This window comes from Protomyctophum bolini (assembly GCF_963924005.1).
Source record: "Protomyctophum bolini genome assembly, chromosome: 11".
Lineage (NCBI taxonomy): Eukaryota > Metazoa > Chordata > Actinopteri > Myctophiformes > Myctophidae > Protomyctophum > Protomyctophum bolini.
The window spans coordinates 29,696,941-29,716,665 of record NC_137872.1 but is presented as its reverse complement, the minus strand read 5'-3'; the positions used below and the strand labels follow the sequence as shown (position 1 = coordinate 29,716,665).

At 46.7% G+C, this 19,725-nt stretch overlaps 1 protein-coding gene across 9 annotated transcripts in view; it reads right to left on the bottom strand.

The window, feature by feature from the left end:
* arhgap23a (Rho GTPase activating protein 23a) overlaps positions 1-19,725 on the bottom strand; it is a 79,841-nt gene that overhangs the window by 9,606 nt on the left and 50,510 nt on the right. For 4 of the 9 annotated variants that reach the window (XR_013964936.1, XM_080776695.1, XM_080776694.1 and 1 more), the window contains exons 2-18: positions 18,978-19,172; positions 15,914-15,938; positions 15,159-15,251; positions 13,175-13,253; positions 12,730-12,790; positions 8,475-10,128; positions 3,977-4,132; positions 3,096-3,207; positions 2,859-2,898; positions 2,588-2,725; positions 1,815-2,123; positions 1,291-1,352; positions 1,019-1,137; positions 800-918; positions 512-664; positions 204-282; positions 41-114 (exon numbers count right to left, since the gene is read on the bottom strand). Coding sequence is in view for 8 of the 9 variants with exons in the window: in XM_080776695.1 (XP_080632821.1) it covers positions 41-114; positions 204-282; positions 512-664; positions 800-918; positions 1,019-1,137; positions 1,291-1,352; positions 1,815-2,123; positions 2,588-2,725; positions 2,859-2,898; positions 3,096-3,207; positions 3,977-4,132; positions 8,475-10,128; positions 12,730-12,790; positions 13,175-13,253; positions 15,159-15,251; positions 15,914-15,938; positions 18,978-19,172 (3,468 nt within the window). In the remaining variant the exon portion in view is untranslated. Of the gene's footprint in view, positions 1-40; positions 115-203; positions 283-511; positions 665-799; positions 919-1,018; positions 1,138-1,290; positions 1,353-1,814; positions 2,124-2,587; positions 2,726-2,858; positions 2,899-3,095; positions 3,208-3,976; positions 4,133-8,474; positions 10,129-11,351; positions 11,533-12,729; positions 12,791-13,174; positions 13,254-15,158; positions 15,252-15,913; positions 15,939-18,977; positions 19,173-19,725 lie in introns of those variants that run through there. The other 5 variants (XM_080776691.1, XM_080776690.1, XM_080776692.1 and 2 more) reach the window with 5 other exon arrangements.

Genomic DNA, 19,725 nt, shown 5'->3' with positions numbered 1-19,725 from the left:
AAATATTAATTCATAACAACTAGAAGGCATAATTACACACCAGTTTCTTCATGGTTTTGAGCCTCTCCGATGCACTGTCCATCCGATTGGCATCTATAAAGTCATTATACTTATCTGTAAAGAACAAAGAGATCATGTAAGCGACGGCTGAATTGTGTCAAGAGTGTAAGTCCTTTGCTTTTCTTTGATAACGCTGCACACACCATCAGTAAAGAGGGGTTCTGGTAGTTTGCGGAAAAAGGACTTGAGCAAACTGCTGACCACATTCAGGTCCTGCCATTTCTGTTGACAAGGGAAAGAACAGAGGATAAAGTTAGTCAGTGATAGGAATGTCACCCACTTGCACCCAAACATACCGATGTCAGTGTCTCTATTATTACACTCCATTACGTCACCAGCCCTCTACTACAGTATGGGTGAGTCAGCCTCAGTAAATATCGTGTTAGCCTAGCTGGCCTTGTTTACAAGACCCTACGTGTACAGTATGTTGTCGTCTCTCTGTCTCTCTCACCTCCTCGGTGGGGTTGATTTCAACACCCTTGTTGAGCTGATCCTGCAGAGCCGACACCATGGCGTTGTTGCCCGGGACCCTGTAGATACCAGTGTACTCCAGTCCCATCTCCTCCACCAGACCACAGCAGATCTCCACAATCATAGGAATGAACTGGAAGGGGCGGACACGACAGACATGAATCAGACATGGGGGAGACACGGGACCATAAATTACAACCACAGTATTTTGCTGTCGAAAGTTCATTCATAACAGCCAGGGGGCACAGCAGAGGATGCCATGACTCACCTTGTTATTAGCACCGTGTTGGCAATCCTCCAATCTCACACCAAAAGCCTTAGGCCCCGCCTTCTTAGACTTCTTCATGATGTTGATTCCCCACGGAGACTTTGGGGGGCTGCTCTCATCTGGGGGGAAACCGTCAACAAGTCAAGCCAGGCACGCGCTAAAACCATTTCAACAAAGAGGCGACTGTCTCTAGGAATACAGTCAAAGCAACACACGTACCTTTTCCCTCAGACTTGGGTGAGCGTGGCGTCGCGGCAGCATTCTCCATCTTGGCCAGCAGGAAGGGAGGCTTCAACCGGGACGCCCTGGGAGACGAGTCAGGCTTGTTGCCCGTCGGACTGCAGGGGCAGACACACATCAGAGTTAAATACACAGCGCCAGCGGTGACACACATCTAGGAAGTGTCAACAGTAGCTGCATGTAAATGTAATAAAAGCAGAAGAAGAATAAAAGCATGTAAATGTAATAAAAGCAGAAGTTAAGATTGGCACCTCTGTTTTCTGTAGTCGTTCAGTTTCTTACTAATCAGTGCCTGCCTGGAGAAGCCAAGCTCCTGCAACAAACACACAAACATCTGCATCATAACATGTCACATTTTTCATCAACCACTTAAACCCCATTTTATACTTCAGTTATTGGAAATCTCTATAGCCAATCTCGTTTACTGCCAAAGACGTATTTTATGTGTTTTTTTCACCAATGGCTTTCCCAGCAAAAGACACTTTTTACATAATTCTTTATATTTATTAATTCAGTTTGAGATCTAACAGCGTCTCCGTCACTAGCTAAAGCTCGGCTCGAAAGTGGTCCGTAAATGAAATGATTCCCCCTCGTCCACTGTCATGTTAACTGTAATCTTAAAGACTGAGGTGTTTGATCAGAATGGCAGTAAATTCACATCGAATCGAAAAAATAAATAAAAATAGCCCATAAAGGGTTTAATGTAGTTAAACAATATGCATTACACAAAGGACTTCAGAAAAAGAACACAATCTGAAATGCCGTGTCCACAGACCTCGTTGTCTGTCTTGCTGTTCTCCCTGATGACTTCGATCCAGTCCAGCATGTCCTTCCGGTCCTCCCCCTGCAGCAGGTACTCACAGAAGTCCTGGGTGGTCAGGCGCAGGGCATGTTTACGCTTGGTCTCGCTGTACGCTATGTCCACCAGGCAGCCGCGGATGCTGATTGGCTGTTCGTCCTCAGCCCCGCTGCCTAAGATGGCCCCGCGAAGGACAGCCTCTCGTTTGTCCTTGTAGAGGAACAGCTGATGCGACCGCAGCACGGAGAAGACGCGCTTCCATGGACGCATGCCGCTGCCCACCTTCTGTGACAACAAACAGGGAATCAACGTTTATTTATTATGTTCGTTTTAGATGTTTGAATGTCCGAAAGGACATTTTGCACGATAAAATTAAATGCAAATATGCAATCCACTTCACACAGCATGAAATGGCACATTACATACAGGAAATAAAAGTAGTTTAATAGGCTAAATGCAAAGCATTTTGTAAGCTTTTATTAAAAAATATCCAGTGATTCAGCTATAGTCTCAGTTCAACTGGAAGGCTGGTTCACAGTCTGGTGGTGCCATGAGAGCTAAAAGCAGAATCGCCATGGTTCTTAGTTGTGACTCTAGAAATAGTGAGTCAGTGGCTGGAACATCTCCGTTAAAATGTCATACTCTGCCTGGGGATAATCCATGAAAATTCTAAAAACGACAAAGAGACCTAAAGAGGGGCCATAGTAACATCATTAAACTTCACAGTCGCATTTCTTTAATCTTCCCACCTTGCCCTTTTCTGTGAGGATCTGCTTGTAGTGCAGCCACCCCTCTCGCCGTACGTCGCTGTAGGTGATGCTGCCCAGCTCCGAGGTGGAGTGGCGTTTGGATCGCACCTCCTCTGCTGTCCCAAGGTTGTCCAGAGACTGCAACACAGGCCACGGTATCAGGATATAAAGTTCACAACTAACATTCAGATATACGTTTCGAATATATACTGTATACTATAATAGACACATCGAACATGAAGGTATGCTTGTGAAAGAAAAAGGAATGTACCCCATCTGTGAAGAAGCTCTTCACCCTCTTTGGTAGCCTCCTGTATAGAGGATGACAGCAATGGTGTTGATCAATTGTTGTGCCTTATGTTATGTTCCAACATTTAGGTTCATTATTGCCCACATAGCAGTAGTGGACCGACAATGTAAAACAATAACATCAAAGGTGGCCTAAATAAAACAATACATGAACAGACGTCATTAAAAGAGGCCAGTGTCTTGGACCCGGTGTACTCACGAGAAGACACGTCCCTCTTCTCTAAAGCTGTTGAGTCCTTCGTCACATGACTTGGAGCGCTCCGTGGTGATGGCTAGAAGATAGGAGGAACGTCGACTGGATTTAATACTGCCTGCTCAGCGAGAGATGAATGAGCGTAGAGAGATGCAGAGAGAGAGAGAGAGAGAGAGAGAGAGAAAGAGAGAGAGAGAGAGAGGACAGCGAAATGGAGAGAGAAGAGAATAAAACAGAAAAAGAAAGACAGAAAGAAAGAGCAAAAGAATGTTGAAGTAATGCCAATCACGAGAATGAATCTGTGTTGGATTAAGAGAGGGGTTAGTGGGGAGGAGGAGGTTGGCAAAGGGGTGAGGTGGTCTGGATGGAGGGTGGAGAGATAGACTGGCTGTGTGGGATGTATCTAATCATTGTTGGTCACTTGGGCACAACCACTGGCATGCAGGTGCACAGAATCTCAAAGGTCAGACAACCGCATGCATTTTAAGGATCCGAGACTGTTGGGCCGCCATGACATGCACTGGCAAGAAGTGACTGCTGTCACGATGACAAAAGCATGCACAATCATTGTACTACTACTAAATATCCTTCACGTCAGGCATGCAAGTTAGAGGCTCAAAGGGAGGCATAAACCTGAATGAAATAAAGACAAGCCAAGTCCATATTATGACTTGTCGTTAAGAACCTATCACAGCATCATCGTAGATCAAATAGCCTGACATTCCCGTCATGCACAATTCCCCCTCACTGAAGGGCGAAGAGAGGGAGGAGCTTTGTCACAGGTTAACGCCACAGATCAGATGTCCTTCCTGGTATAACGGCATGCAGTGAGAGAGAGAGAGAACGGAGGCTGACCGGCCCCGAGTGAGGAGGGCGGGGTCACTCACTGCAGTCGTGTGAGAAGACCCTTGTGTGGGGGAAGGTGAAGGTAGGGGAGGCGGGGCTGGTGACCACTGCGGGCGCCGAGCTCATGCCACTGGACACCACGGAGGACGCGGGTACGTGGCGAGCACGCAGGTCAGCGCCGGGGCTAGTCGGCTCATCTGTTAAGGGAAGGGGGCGGAGGGACGGAGGGGTTAAAGAACAGGAGAGGAAAGGCAAAAGGGAAATGGAGGACAGGAGTGGGTGTTAGAAAGTTTACGCCAGATTCATACTTGGGTGCACATCATGTTACGCAACCAAAAAAGAAAGCTGGTCGACAAGCTCACGGTATGTTGTGAGCTTGTAGATCTGCTCTTTTTGGTGTGTGACACCGATCGGCAACTAAGTATAAATCAGGTGTTAAGAGGAAAGTCATAGAGAGGAAGAGGACGGTATTGGAAAGAGTAGGAGAGCTAACCCTAATTGATACTTTATCACAAGAAAGTCGCTCGCCGAAATGAATATATTTTCCGTGAGCAACACCATCCTGAGACTAAGTATAAATTAGGCTTTAGATGAAGGAGGAGGATTACATGGAATAGGGCTGACAAGGAACGGCTGGAACCACGTCTTGAGCTTCAGAGATTTCATAATCTCCTGAGAAGAATAAGACGATGCGTCCATCGCACCTTCCCATTTCTTTGGTCAGATGATCCATAAAGTTCATACACATATGTCTGGCAACCCACATTTATGGGCACACATACTGTACAGTGTACACACGGTCATAAAACTTCATACGTAATTCTTTTATCTCAAGCACCAGAGTGGGAAGTACATAGATGATGCAGCCAGCAAACACAAGCATCGGCAGTCATTTGCAAACCCACTGAAAACATGATGAGCTGCGTGTAGCCGACTTTGGGAAATGGAAAAACCCAAACAAAAATCTGCCAAGCTTACAAATCACATATCGTAATATGAAAGATATTCTTCAAAGAATGTAGTACCTGCATCTCCTGTCGCCATAAGCAGTCTTTGAATGAGAACAAAGGGAGATTTGTGACAGGTTTCAGTTCTTTATAAAAATGTGTGATGTGCAATTTGGGAGGACGTGTAAAAGCAGTTGATCCTCCAACAAGAATAATTGATATTTGTGAGAGTACAAAATACTATATTGCATTTCGCACATTCTGAACAAAGTGTGTTCACTTTGTCGTACTAAGACATAAAAAGGCAGATAATCTATACTGATGTTCCATCCGTGTCAACTGAAGTAGAGGGATATGAAAGGAACCGTTGCTTGCACAGTGCACACAAGTCTACTTCCTGACTGACAGCGAGGATTAGAGACCAGTGCGATATCGGCACATAGAGCGAGGAGAAACAGGATCTGCTGGTGACATTTTAAGCAGCTGCTTGTCAGAACGCTGCAGCTGGGAGGCCCTTGGTCTGTTCTGTCACTGAACAACAGAGGGCAGCAGAGCGTCACTCTCTGTAGAGCGTCAGTCTTTATGAGGCTCCAGGCAGGGATTCTGGGCTGGCTCACTCAATTCCAAATGCTTTCCCCGCAGACTGTCAGTGCACTGTAAGTATGCTGAATGAAAATTCACATTACATTATGGTGTGTTATTTCATTGTGCCGTTTTCATTCCAGTTCGGCTTGATTTTGTTCATTATTTTCCTTCTCTCATCATCGTGCAAAGCCTAGTGCGTACCTCCCTCCGCCCGTAACATATGCATTGTCCAATAGACGCCATTAGATGCATCCCTTTGCATTCCAACTTCTCCATTCTCCACACCTGCCTCTCTGGCTTTCCTCCACCTCCCACCCTGTCTTTCTGCTTCATGCTACCGTCTCTTGTGTGTGTGTGTGTGTGTGTGTGTGTGTGTGTGTGTGTGTGTGTGTGTGTGTGTGTGTGTGTGTGTGTGCGTGCGTGCGTGCATACTAGTGTGATATGCCCCATCCAGAAAGAGTAGGAGAGGAGGCATATTCAGGAAACATTCCCAATCTGGGATGTGAAATCTGCCTGTTTACAGCGGGGCCCAGAAATAGCCGAGCTGCGGCTTTAACAAAGGCCATCATTAAGCGTGAGCTCACAGCCACGAGACACAGACATAGGAGAGCGAGAGCTATATACTACAGTGGGCTGTTATTCACTTCCCCTTCACTGTATCAGATGCCATGACCTCACTGGTCAGAGAGAGAGAGAGAGAGAGAGAGAGATACACAAGGCTAAAACAAGACTAGAGTGGAAGAGAGACCTTGACAGACAGACAGATGTCTCTGAGAACATACAGTGGGCCTTGGCGATGGTCTTGCTGACTGTGCCTGTTGTGTGGAGGGTCCAGCTAGTAAAGACAGTAGTGGACACCCCCACTCCAATTCCCACAGGAGCACAATAGTGGCATTGAGGGGGGCAAGCAGTGCACACTGCCATGCCTGAGGCTGGTTGGCTGGATGGGGAAAGACTAGAGTTGAGTGTAAAGGGAGATTCATACCGGAAATAGCCGATTTGGAAGCTCACAAAACGTCGCAGAGGAACTTGTAGATCGGCTATTTGGGGTGTGCAGCACGGCATTCAACTAATTATAAGTCAGGCATAAGGATCCCTACTGTTCTCCCCCCAAAATGTTGACCAAAGTCTCCTGGGTAAGCTGCAAGTTTGATTCGCGCTGAAGGAAAATGAGGGGGTACAGGAAGGATTCCATGCAGTGCAAAGGAAAGGAAATAATATTTGATCTGTTGCCTGCATGCTCAAGCGCCCTCATATGTGCTCTGGCTCTAACTAAATAATTGATCACAGAGGGAGGGGGCTGTTGTAAATACAAAGCAAATATCATTTTGAATATCTAAAGAGAACAAGAAATCATGTCCATCAAATACGGGCTTGTGTTTTCTTCTGTACTGTCATACAGTACCCACCCCCCGCCGAGAACAGGCCCAGATCATATCAGGAACTTCGTCAGAGAGATAAGGAGAGGAAGAGTCTATGGGGAGAAGCTAGCCTAGTTTCAATATGTGGCCATTAAACGTGTCCCAGCCTGCCGCTCTGACTGCCTAGTTTCTGTTAATTCAGTGAAGGTACGCAAGAATGTTGGTGTGCCGATACGTTGAATTCTCTCTTCACTTGCCTTTCTCACTTATGTCTTCCATGTTATGTGGCACACACAGCCCCAACAGCACATTTGCATAAAAGGCAAATTTATACTGTGTCTTTGACTGTGTCGCACGTTCATTGTCACTGTCATTTTCATCGAGCCACGCGGTGGTACGACAAAGTATAAATTAAGCTTATATCTATCTATTCTACGTGATCATTTCAAGATGTGCCGACGCTGCCATGTCAGCTGATTGGAATCAGCAGGGCATACAGTACAGTTGACCGCTGGAACATTATATTATCCTGCCAGACTGACTGGCTGGCTTTAGCTTTGGTTTGACTGGGAGTAACGAACGACTGCTGTCCATACCGAGTTTAGTGACTGGCCGCTGTGAAGATTCTTCTTCTACCTTCGCAGAATGTTGTGAGAGGAACAAGCTGAGACACGACGACGTTTACCTCCTGCTGACACCAACATGAACAGCACTGCATACTGTACATACTGTTACAGAAAGGCTCACGTCCATGGCCCATTACACACGCTTTGTGTACAAAAAGGTGATCAGATTGGCCTAGGTCATATCATAGCAAGATCAGGGTCAAAGCCACGGCGGTGCCTCCTGCCATTAGGATTCGGTTCATTGTTTGTCAATTTAATTCTGATTTAATTGAATCCCTTAGCTGACAGATTTGGTGAAATTAAGAAAATGAGTAATTGTTATACACAGCAATTATGTTCAAATCCAATAACGTTCTATCTACTAGTTCTAATCAAGTATGCAACGTGACGTGTGTGCAACGCGCACCACACACACACACACACACACACACACACACACACACACACACACACACTTCATCTAATTTCCTGGGTAAGAGAGTCATCTGGAGAGTAGGTAGGCGGATCAGTGAATTCCCAGATAAAATACAATCAAACAACACAATCACTTGACTGTGGGAAGTACTGGCATTACCAAACACTCTATATCCAGACAGATGACACACAGCGATACAGACACAGAGGAAATGAAGGGCAGTCGGTCTCCTCATTCAAGATTCTCATAATAGGCTCTGTGCATAACTGTAGTTCTGGGTTTCCAGAAGGTGGCATTATACCCTGTTCTTCTTCCAGTTCATTTACCCATAGGCTCTGTTTGATTGGCTCAGCAGCAATCAATCAAACGAGCCAATCTAAATCAGCCAATCAAATCACCAGGAAACGGGAATACCGCCTTCTGGAAACCTTGGACTACAGTTATGCACACAGAGCCTGTAGCTTTGCTTTTTTCCTATCCTACATGCATCAGAAATAGATTGCATTAAAGATCACGGAGAATCAAATCTGACGGTCAGCTTGGGGTTTTTGAAGAATGACGGAGGAGGCATGTGAACAAGGGAATCTTTGAAGCTTCACGCTTACCTATGAAGGGTATGGATGCTAGCGAGTCATCCTCTGTGGATAAAGGGGCTAGATTTCCGTTTGGTTTACGCAAAGCACCGTCTCCCGTGGACTGAGGGACCTGTGCAGAGTCCTGGGGGTCCGAGGAAAACACAGGAGGATCTAGGTCGTCCACAGCCAGCGCGTAGTGGGGGTGGCGCAGGCCATGGACATTCCTCCGCCCCGTGGGAGGCTTCTGTCTCAGGACCACCTCCTGAGTCTGTGCTGCCACCGCTGCCACCACCACCACCTCCGATGGTCCCTCACCTGCACCCCTTTCCCTCTCGTGGTTGGTGGGCCTGTACGCTCTGTCCTGGGGTTCAGGCGTGACAGAGGTCAGGGGGGAGGCGCTAGAGGTGTTGAGGGGGGCAGGCTCTGGCGGACTGGTCTTAGGGGTCAGGTTCCAGTTGAGGTGTGGGCCAGAATAGGAAGGGTCCCTGAAAGACTGGGCCTGCTGCATGATGCGGCCCGTCTTGCGATAGAACGAGGGGCTGTAGCTGCGGTAGCCCACCGGCTGGTCGTCCATGCTCTGCCCGGTGGGCAGCCGCCTGCTCTGAGAGGTGGGCTGTTGGGGCGGGGGCTGTGTGTAGGAGGGCTGGGGGTGGGGTTTATGATGGGACTGCGTGTGTCGGGACACGGGGGGCGCCTGCGCTACGCCATAGTGGCTGCCCTGCCAGTGGTAAGCCTCGGTCCTGGGGGGCGGCTGAGGGGCCTGCTGGAGCCAGGCTTGCCTGTCAAAGGGGGGCGAGGCAAGCCCGGCTGGCGTCCGCTCCAGCGCCTCCAGCGACCGTCCGTAGAGGTCGTACTGGGCCAGCAGGTTCTCCGAGCGCGTTCGGGCGTAGCCGGAGGCCGGGTGGCCCAGTCTGGCCTGATCGCCGTCCCATTCCCCGTAGGTCCAATATGGGTCTCCGTGAGTCCTGGCTTGCGACTGCTGCTGCAGTAGCAGCAGAGTGTCCTGGGAGGCGCTGTGTGGGAAGCCGCCCGCCGAGCGCTGCTGGTGCCTCCTCATCTCGCTGAGCCGGTCCTGAGAGTAGCTGCGGTGGCGCGTCTGCATGCTGTTGCGTCCCGGCCGCTCGGGTATCTGGCTGTAGTACCAATCGGAGAGGGCCTGCTGGCAGTGCTCGCCGCGGCTGTGGCTGAACTGAGGCAGGGGCGGGCTGGTCCAGGCCTGGCTCGACTTCCGTGGCTGGACCTGGGCAGAGCTGGCAGTGTTGTGGTTGGGGTAGTGGACCTGGAGCGGGCTGGACAGGGGTCCCCCCGAGGAGGAAGAGGAGGAGTAGGAGCGACCCCTGGTCTGGCCCTGAGGCTGCTGGCTGGTCATTCCATATTGAATCTCCTCTGTGCGGTGGGCGGGGCTACTGTGACCCACACCCCCGGGCTCCCCTGCCCGCCCCTCCTGCCAGCTGGCCGGGCTGCCCACGGTGGATCGGTTGTCCAGGGGCGACGAGGGGCTGGAGGACCCCGGCCAGCGACTCCAGTTGTCCAGCTGGTTCTGGCCCATGGGGACAGAGGAGGGGGCTCCAGCGGGGGGCTGGGGTTTGTTCCGTGGATAGCAGAGGGGAGGCGGCACTGGGAGGTTCTGGGCGCCCCCTGCGTAAGGCTCGTTGCCCTTTAGGTAGGCATCCTGGGAGTATGCCTGGGGGACACAAGACGGAGAGAGATGTTAGACATTGGCATGATGACATTGAATGAAGAAAATGGTGAACGAACGTGGAGGGAGAGTTCAGTAAAGTTTAGGTTCAGTCTGGCGGCGGTGGCTCAGGGGTAGAGTGGCCGGATGGTAACCGTGAGGTTGCCAGTTCTAAACCCGGGCTCCCCAGAGTTAGTGTCAAAGTGTCTTTGAGCAAGACACTGAACCCCTAATTGCTCCTGATGTGCTGGTTGGTGCCTTGCATGGTTTCCGCTGCCATCTGTGTATGAATGTGTGAATGTAATGCACAATCTATGTAAAGCGCCTTGGATAAAGGCGCTATATAAATGCACCATTAAGAACAGACCCCAGCTAGACCAGGGGTGCTTGAGGGGGCTCCATGGGGTCCTCACTCCTCAGCTAATAGAATTAATAGAACAAGCTCAAAATGCATGACCGTGCAATGCACGCGTTGTGAGCTCAAAAGTTGTGAAAGGTTTGGAACAATTTGGCGGTCCTTGACATGAAAATGTTTGAGAACCACTGAGCTAGATCAACAACAACAACACAGGCCCAAACCATAAGACTAGAACAGCTTCACACACTACAGAACAATACACAACATGCCTTTCAATGGAATTGTCTCCCTCAGCCCAGCCGCTATGCCACAGTTTGTCTCTAGGGCCTCGGCTCCCAAAACAAACAGCTTACTAGTAAACTTTACATGAATAAGCAACTGCCTTAAGTGAAAGCCACAGCACAACACGACACCCAGCTGTAGGAGCTATGCTGTACAGTATGTCCACTGCATTGCCCTACATACAAACATACATATCAGCTTGACACTATAAACATGACCTATTATGGCATTAACTAGCACATGATTTACAAATTGCTTTACGCAATGCGTATACTAATCAAGAAAGGCCATCTACAGTCTCACACACCAACTACGACTTAAAATCCCATAGTCCATGAATACATAAAGTAGCTAGCTAACAATTATTTAGCATCACCATGAATACGTAAACTAATAAATACAAAAAACAAATAACTTGAGACCAGATCTAGAGAAGGTGTGATTTACCACAAGTGATCTAGTCTGTCCAATAGAATCGGGAAGCTTTTCTCAGCCTGAGCGATACATTTGTATAGCCACAAACAGAACAGACACAGAGGAACAGGGAGAGCAGGACAGTAGAGCAGGTCTCCTCAAAAACATTGTTCACCTTCCAACACTCCAGGCTGTGGTGGTCCAGCACTGTGGCTTGCTCCCCTCTCTCCCTCTCCCTCTCCCTCATGTACACTTGATCTCCTGCTGCGTTCGTCTCTTTCTCTTCTCCGGTCCTTGCTATCTCTTCGAACCTCTTCTTTTTGTTTTTCTCTCTCTCTCTCTGTCTCTTCTCCAACCCTCCCAAACTCCTTCTGCCCTACCCTCCCTCCCCTCTCTCTCTCTGTCTGTCTGTCTCTCTCTCTCTCTCTCTCTCTCTCTCTCTCCCTGTGGAAGGGCGGGTGGAAGGAGGCGTAGCACTGATGATGTCATGCTTGGAATGCAGCAGATACAGGCGTAGCGGTTAAGGGGAGGACTTTGGGTATGGGAGGAGGAGGAGGAAGAGGTGTGTGTGTGTGTGTGTGTGTGTGTGTGTGTGTGTGTGTGTGTGTGTGTGTGTACTTGTATAACTATACTAGCCCCACATGTGTAGTAGAATTTGAGAAATAGTCAATTTTACTGGTCCTCACAAGAACAATGGCTTGGTTTATGTTTAAACAGATTGCTAGAGTTAGGCTTTACTCATTACTTTTTGTGTGCAAGCTCACAACGTATCACAGTGCGACGCGTTGTGAGCTTGTAGATCGTCTCTTTTGGGTGCGTGACACCGACATGCAATTAAATCCTCCTTTGTGTGTGTGTGTGTGTGGGTGTGTGTGTGTGTGTGTGTGTGTGTGTGTGTGTGTGTGTGTGTGTGAGAGAGTGAGAGAGGCCGAGAGTGAACACCCAGTATTGGTGGTCAGTTCTAGCAACCAGCGTCTCCCCATGAGGTAGTTTACTACATGGGAGAGGCATGTAGGATCATGTGAGTAAATAAACGGTGGCGCAATTCGTGGACTGACGCAACTGTACGTGGGTGTCTGCTCTTCACCTACAGCCTCGAATAGCCTAGGTGGTTACTAACATGGATGTCTGTTGTAATCTAAATGCATTGCAGGGAGCGTTTGAGTCATTGCCCAGCTATTCTCTCAAAATCTCCACATTCTTTAGTAATGACAGAGAGAATCCTGGCTGAACCCGAATGAATGCAGTAGAATATGCAGTTACTTAACCTGCAATAAAACCATTAAGTTCAAATTGTGTGTGTGTTTGTGTTTGTGTGTGTGTGTGTGTGTGTGTGTGTGTGTGTGTGTGTGTGTGTCTCTTCACATGAGGGTTATGTGTGTGTTGTAGGGTGTGTTCATAAATGTTATTCTCACACTTCCCACCCGAATGAATGCAGTAGAATATGCAGTTACTTAACCTGCAATAAAACCATTATGTTCAAATTATGTGTGTGTGTGTGTGTGTGTGTGTGTGTGTGTGTGTGTGTGTTTATAAATGTTATATATACTCACACTTACCAGCTGCAATACGTCTTCGTCTTTTGGCATAATGGAGAGCTCCAACACGTTCTCACTGTGGAATATAAATGGACATGGAGAAATTAAGACATTGTGGCAAGAAGAAACAGATCCCCTACTCTTCCAAAAACAATTAAAAAGCTGCTGTAAAGTGATATTATTTATTATTGAAAAGGGTTTCGTTTTTAAATGTTAATTCTGATTATTCTGACAACTACTGCTAAAGCATTTGTTCAATAACAGGCTGTTTATTAAAAGTAAAAGTTTTAAGAGGAGAATGTGTGCACATCTTAGGAGCAGGTTAAACTCATATAGATATGCACACAGACAATACAATGCATATATGAGAAAAACACGTACACAAACACAACCACAGGTATACCGCACACACACACACACACACACACACACACACACACACACACACACACAACTATACCTGTGCTGGATGAGGGCGATCACTTGTGAATACGTCTTTCCTAGAATACTCTCTCCGTTCACTTTCACCAGCCGATCCCCTGAAACAAACAGAGATGGACCACACTTTAAAACAGCAGAAAATCACTGATAGACAAGCTAACAGACGCATCTCATTGTGTCTTGCATGGGATACCGTTGTATGACTTCTTTTTTTTTTTTTTTACTTTTGAAATAATATTATTTTTAGAAATGGATATTTACCCACAACCCATTAAAATTGGTCTGCGGCCCAAACATGTGTCCCGACTCCCGACCCACTGGATATACAGTGCTGTATATCAGGCTTAAGCACCACTTGTCAACATACAAGCAAGCATTGACTACCCCGCGCTCCATCCACTTCCATGTACTGGTGGTGAGCCAAACCGTGTCAAGTCAGCCCTGGACAGACCAGACAACGCCAGGCCAGAGAAACCCCAGACACACACTCCATACTTGGACTTGGTAGCTTTGGTTGATGAAACATGTGGTGTCTGGGTCTATATTATTAACTTATATGTATATATAGTTGTGTTCAATTATACACAACTTTACACATCATGGTGTGTGTGTGTGTGTGTGTGTGTGTGTGTGTGTGTGTGTGTGTGTGTGTGTGTGTGTGTGTGCAACAGGCATGCATAGATTAATGTACATGCACTATTGGCATGTGTTATTTCAGATGTGTTTGTGTTTAAATGTGTTGCTTTGTATGGAGTGCTGGTTTGGTTTGGCAGGGCTGTTAGGAATGGAATGTTGTCTCGAGTCGCTTCGACAGCAAGACACAACAAGAAAACTTGACAAGCTCCGTCACATTCATGCTGCACTGGAGAATTTCACGCAACATTTTTGCATTATGTATATTATGTATATATACACACACACACACACACACACATAAATACACTTATACTACACAGTGTTAATTTGACTGACAATGCGCAAATGTAACTAAACGGACGCTTAGGTCCATTTGGTTACATTTGCACACTGCATACTCCGAGTCCTCCTTGGCTCATATATGAGGGAATAGAATCACCTTACATAAACCAGTGGGCGGGAAAAGTAATAATAACCAATAATCACTCTACACTGCGGTGCCTGGTCTCTCCCACCCCCACAGTGCCTGGTCTCTCCCCCCACCCCTACAGTACCTGGTACCTCCCCCCAACCCCCCCACCCAGAGTCCCTGTGCATGTCTGCAGCATCATGTGACACAGATGCATGTCTGCAGCATCATGTGACACAGATGCATGTCTGCAGCATCATGTGACACAGATGCTCTGGCCCAGATATTTCCATTCCATGCAAATCTGACAGTGGTTCTCAACCTGTGGGCCCGGGGACCACTGGTGGGCCACGAGGGTTTTGTAAATTATTAGCAAAACACTTTAATGATAATAAAACAATGTCATGGCAATTTAAAAATAAAAATAAACATTGAAAACATTTGTTGTCTTTGTGATAGGATCCAAGCCGGAACACAATCAATTGACTGATCATTAAAATAATTACCACTTAACATGGCAGGGGACCGGTTGCCATGTTTGTTTAGTGTGCTCTAATCCAGAGTGTGCCACTGGCAAATCAGCATGCCCATGTTCCTGCCTCCTCTGTAGTCTCAGGCCTAGTACCGTATTGTCCCAAATATAAGACCACTCTGATTATAAGACAACCCCCATTTTTCAAGACTCATTTGTGGAAAAATAACATTGAATGTCAAATGGTCTAGTCCCCGATTATAATACAATCTCGTTTTTCTTTAGGATATTTCCATTGGAAAAAAACATATTCTTATATTCAGGCCAATAGGGTAGTTTATGCTGTCGCACGCCGCAGCCGAATGCGGCACCGTCACACACAACCACAAAGCTCACAACGTATAGCAGACCTAATATCTCACGACTGCTGTGAGACTATAGGTCGGCTATCAGAGTAGCATGTATCGGGCTTCAAGCTGCCTTTACCTGTGCAAAGGCCAGCCTGGTGGGCTGGACCTCTCTCTCTCACATTCTTCACAAATATGGTGTCCATCGGCTCCAGACGACTTTTCTGATACCCTATCCGTGACAAACAATGGAAAGCAAAGCAAAGCAAAACAAAAAGGGTCATGCATAACAATAAAACAACGACTTGTGTGGGAAAATGTCTAGTGTCACTTGCTTTGATGTTATGATTAAACTATTAAACAACTATAACACAAATTGAAATTGAGAGGAGTGTTTGGAGTTGAAGCTACTTTAGATGCAGTACTAAGTAGAGTCCTGCAGAGGGAGCTGTGTGCCAACATAAGAGAGCAGAGAGACAGACAGGGAACCACAGAGGTCCTAGTCAGTGATGTCACTATAGCAGTGGTTTTCAACCAGTGGTCCTTGAGGGGGTTCCAGGTGGTCCCCAGCTAAATGATGGAGTGTTGGTAACCAAATGGACCCAACAACTTCATTGCTTAATTTAAAAGAAGTCTACACAATTAGAGAACGTAGAATTGTTATTTTGATCAACGTTTGTCTGTTATCTATTGTGGACCAAATCTGAAATATTGTTTAGTTTTGGGTCTTAGAGGCTAAAATGTCATCAAATGGTGGTCCGTGGCTCATATGCCAAATAAATAATGGGCCATGGCATTCAAAAGGTTGAAAACCACGGCACTATAGTGTCAACGCTCTCCGTGCTGATATGGTGTGGACTAATGAACTTGGAGGGGCAGAGAGGGAGCGCTTACCTTTTCCGTTCCCGTTCTCCTCATCCTGCAAAGGCACAGAAAGAGAGAGCATCATGACTGATATGCTGGTTGAACACAACTCAACCTAAAGCATCATGACTGATATGCTGGTTGAACACAACTCAACCTAAAGCATCATGACTGATATGCTGGTTGAACACAACTCAACCTAAAGCATCATGACTGATATGCTGGTTGAACACAACTCAACCTAAAGCATCATGACTGATATGCTGGTTGAACACAACTCAACCTAAAGCATCATGACTGATATGCTGGTTGAACACAACTCAACCTAAATCTAGGACAAAAATAAATCACACCCATGTGAAGTGAGGGGCGCTAATATATTAAAGTCTAACTCATGTTGATTGGGTGATGTAATGGTGATGTAAAACAAACAGTGCCAACACAAACACTAGACGCCATTAACAATAAAGAGACAATATGACGTAATGAGGGACAATATGACGTACATTTTCCCTTCATTGTCAATGGCGTTTTGAAAACAAACATTAAGCCTGTATATAGGAGGGGCTAGCGCCCCTCAAAAATCGTTATAGGTGAAGGCATGCTCTACTCGGGGGGAGGGAATATCCGCACTCTATTCTTGAGTATAGTTTCTTATGAGTTTCTTTATTAATGAGACGAGTACAGTACACAGCAGCAGTCCACCTAGAGAAACCTATATCTCCTTTTCTCCATCAGTTATTTCAGAATATGCCCCCTCTTGTGCTTTTACACCGTTCCAAGCATGCCAGTGACATCGCTGGCATCCCCCAAGCCTAGCCAGAGGGGCAGATGTGTTTCTCTTTACGAGCGTGTAATGTTGGAGTTCAGTTAAACACACAGACCGCCTTTCAGGTTCAACAATCTGCAGGTAATAATGAGGTCATAATGTCATGGGCTGAAGCAAGTGGACGCAGCTGCCGCAGATGGCAGATGACGACAGCAGCACTACCACCACTTAATGTGGGGGAGATTTTATCATTACACCGTTCATTCCATCCATCCACACACGCACACAGGCACACACACACACACACACACACACACACACACACACACAGCTGAGTGGACAGTTTGGGGATAGGGGCATGGTGGCCTGACTGCTGCCTGGCTTTAGGCTGCGCTGAGTGGGCTCATTCCTGGCAGCTGGGACAATGGCGGGGGGTTTACGTGCAGAGAAAGGAGGGCTGCCGACCCCAGAATGGAGTGTGCTGTCAGGGACGCTTCCCTGACTGACCAGCCCAGCCTGACCAGGTCTGGGACGACAGAAGACATGGTATGATGTGGGGAGAGGGAGAGTAGCAGGCATAGGCTAAGGCAGGCAGTGGTTCTCAACTTGTGGCTCGGGACCCCCAGTTCCCCGGAGCGGTGCCAACTGCTCCAACATGTGACTTTGTGTCTATTAGTCTGTAGCAGCAGTTACTGTTACTGTGTCTATACAATATCATACATCAAAATTATGATATCACTTCACATGGGTGTTATTTTTATTTAATACCTAAAGAAAAATACCATCACTGCATCAAAGGTAATCAGCAAACAATGCTATAAAGAAAACTGGTCAAAACATTGGCCAAATTGGCAAATAAATAATAAAAAAAAGAGGCAAAGATTTTCTCTATTTGCTATTTTGCACAATATTTATCTGTGGAACAGAGTCAAACAAAATGTAATCAAGTGAACTGCTACATTCCAAGTGCTTATCAGGGTGGGGGTCGCCAGTTAAAATATGATTATTTTGGGGGGTCACGGATTGAAAAGGTTGAGAACCACTGGGCACAGTTCTGTAGTCAAGAGTGCACAGTATTGCTACTTTAGGGAGGAAACCTAACCTAATTACAAAACTGTTAATGCTCAGGACATGGAAATAAGCCGTGTTTCAATGGATCCAATGTCATTATTTAGTCACAAGCTCTTGTTAATACTACAGACACAAGTAGTTTCAACCCCATATCACTATAGGAGAAATCCTTCAAAGATGTTCATAAATAGCTAAAATAGCTGATCTGCAACTTAGTAGATCGGCAATTTATAGTAATAGGGCATTCATTTAGGGATTTCTTTAAATAAAAAGATAAGAAATTAAAATCCAATGTACAGTAAATGTCATCAGCCAGTGTCAAGATTTGAATCACCCACCACTCTCTGATAATGGGACACTGTGATTTGGGAGAATTCCACAAAGCATCTTCTTGGAATACTTCGGACAGCGCTGTGGCACCAACCGCCTCCCACACCATGTGAGATGAGGCCTAAAGAGCCACAGCCCAGAGGGAGCAGTGGGACTATTGTCTTGACCCGGGCTGGTACCACCAGGCAGCCAGTGAGTGGTACCAGGCTAAGACAACAACAGATCCCATTGAGCCTCTGTGTCTCTCTCTCTCTCTCTCTCTCTCTCTATGTGCAGCTGCTGTCGGGTTGGGGTGAGAATGGTGGGGTGGCGTAATAATAAGGGCCTTGTTTCAGCTGCCTGAACCACCCCCCCCCCAATCTCTCAATTTCACATCTGTAGCTTCTTGGCCGCACACACACACCTGAAAGCACTGAATGATCGACCAATGACAGGACTTATTAGAACTAAGGTGACAGAACAATACAGAGTTCACCGAGACTTAATAATGAGGCCTGTGATGTGATACAGAAGAACTGAGGCGGAGAAAATTGGGTTTGGCATTTCTTAGGTGATAAAAATTATGATAAAAGGGGACAATTCTCTGTTACATAAACGGTACAATTATTACGTGTAGCGATGGATTGTAAGAGCTTGTGAATTTACTTCTGACTCAGTTCATTAATATTTCACAAGTTGTTACTCGACGCACCAAAGGAAGAATGGAGTGGACTGCTCAACAACCCCTTAAGAGGCTTGTTTAACAGCTCTGTGTCTGTAACTGGCAAAGTTCAACAACTCTGGACGCATGTTTGTTTTATTGAGCTTAGTGTCACTGATCTTTGGCTATAATAAGATCACCTTTGTCTCTGAGCTCCTGTTTGTCAGATCCACTTTAAAAGGCCCTACTACTGTAGGAGATTAGCTGTGGACTGCTGGTCTCACCTTGAGGTTTGTGTGCAGGGCTGACTCCGGGGGGTAGACGATGAAATGGCGCAGTGTGAAGCCAAACCCCTGGGAGTTCTTGCGGAGGACCAGCGTCCGGGGACCATGCCAACCAACGCCGCCCCCCTCCCCTCCCGCCATGGGCGGCCGAGGGTTGTCACTGGCCGAAGACAGACCATCCCTCCGCCCCTTTCCCTGTGAACACAAGAGAGGAACAGGTGAGATTCCATGCATCAAATGTCCTGTCTTAGAAAGGATAGTTAATTAGTATCTTATTAGGAATTACAAAACATATTTCCATAATAAGAACATGTGTATTTCTGTGAATGAGAATCAGCTTTATTATACCTGACGAAGACCCATGAGGGGTCGAAACGTTGTCATCCTTCTAAATAAAATTCCTGTGGGAGCTACAAAACAGTGTGCGGACTACATCTCCTTCTCCTGTACGTATCTTTTTGTTCAGCACCTGAACAACACCTGTGCGTACTTTCTTTTGGATTCAATCAGCTTTATTGTCACATCACAGCTTTACAAGGTAAAAAAAAGTGGGTGAAATGCGTTTCCGTGCATAGTTCCCATCGTGTCGTTATTCCATAGAAAAAAAATAAGAAGTTGGAAAGGAGATCAGACAAGAACACAAGAAACAAATAATAATATAAAGGTGCATGAGCATAGCAGCAGATGTATACTGTGCATGATAAACGTATGGACGCTGCTAGAAAAACACACAAAAAAGACAGAGGTA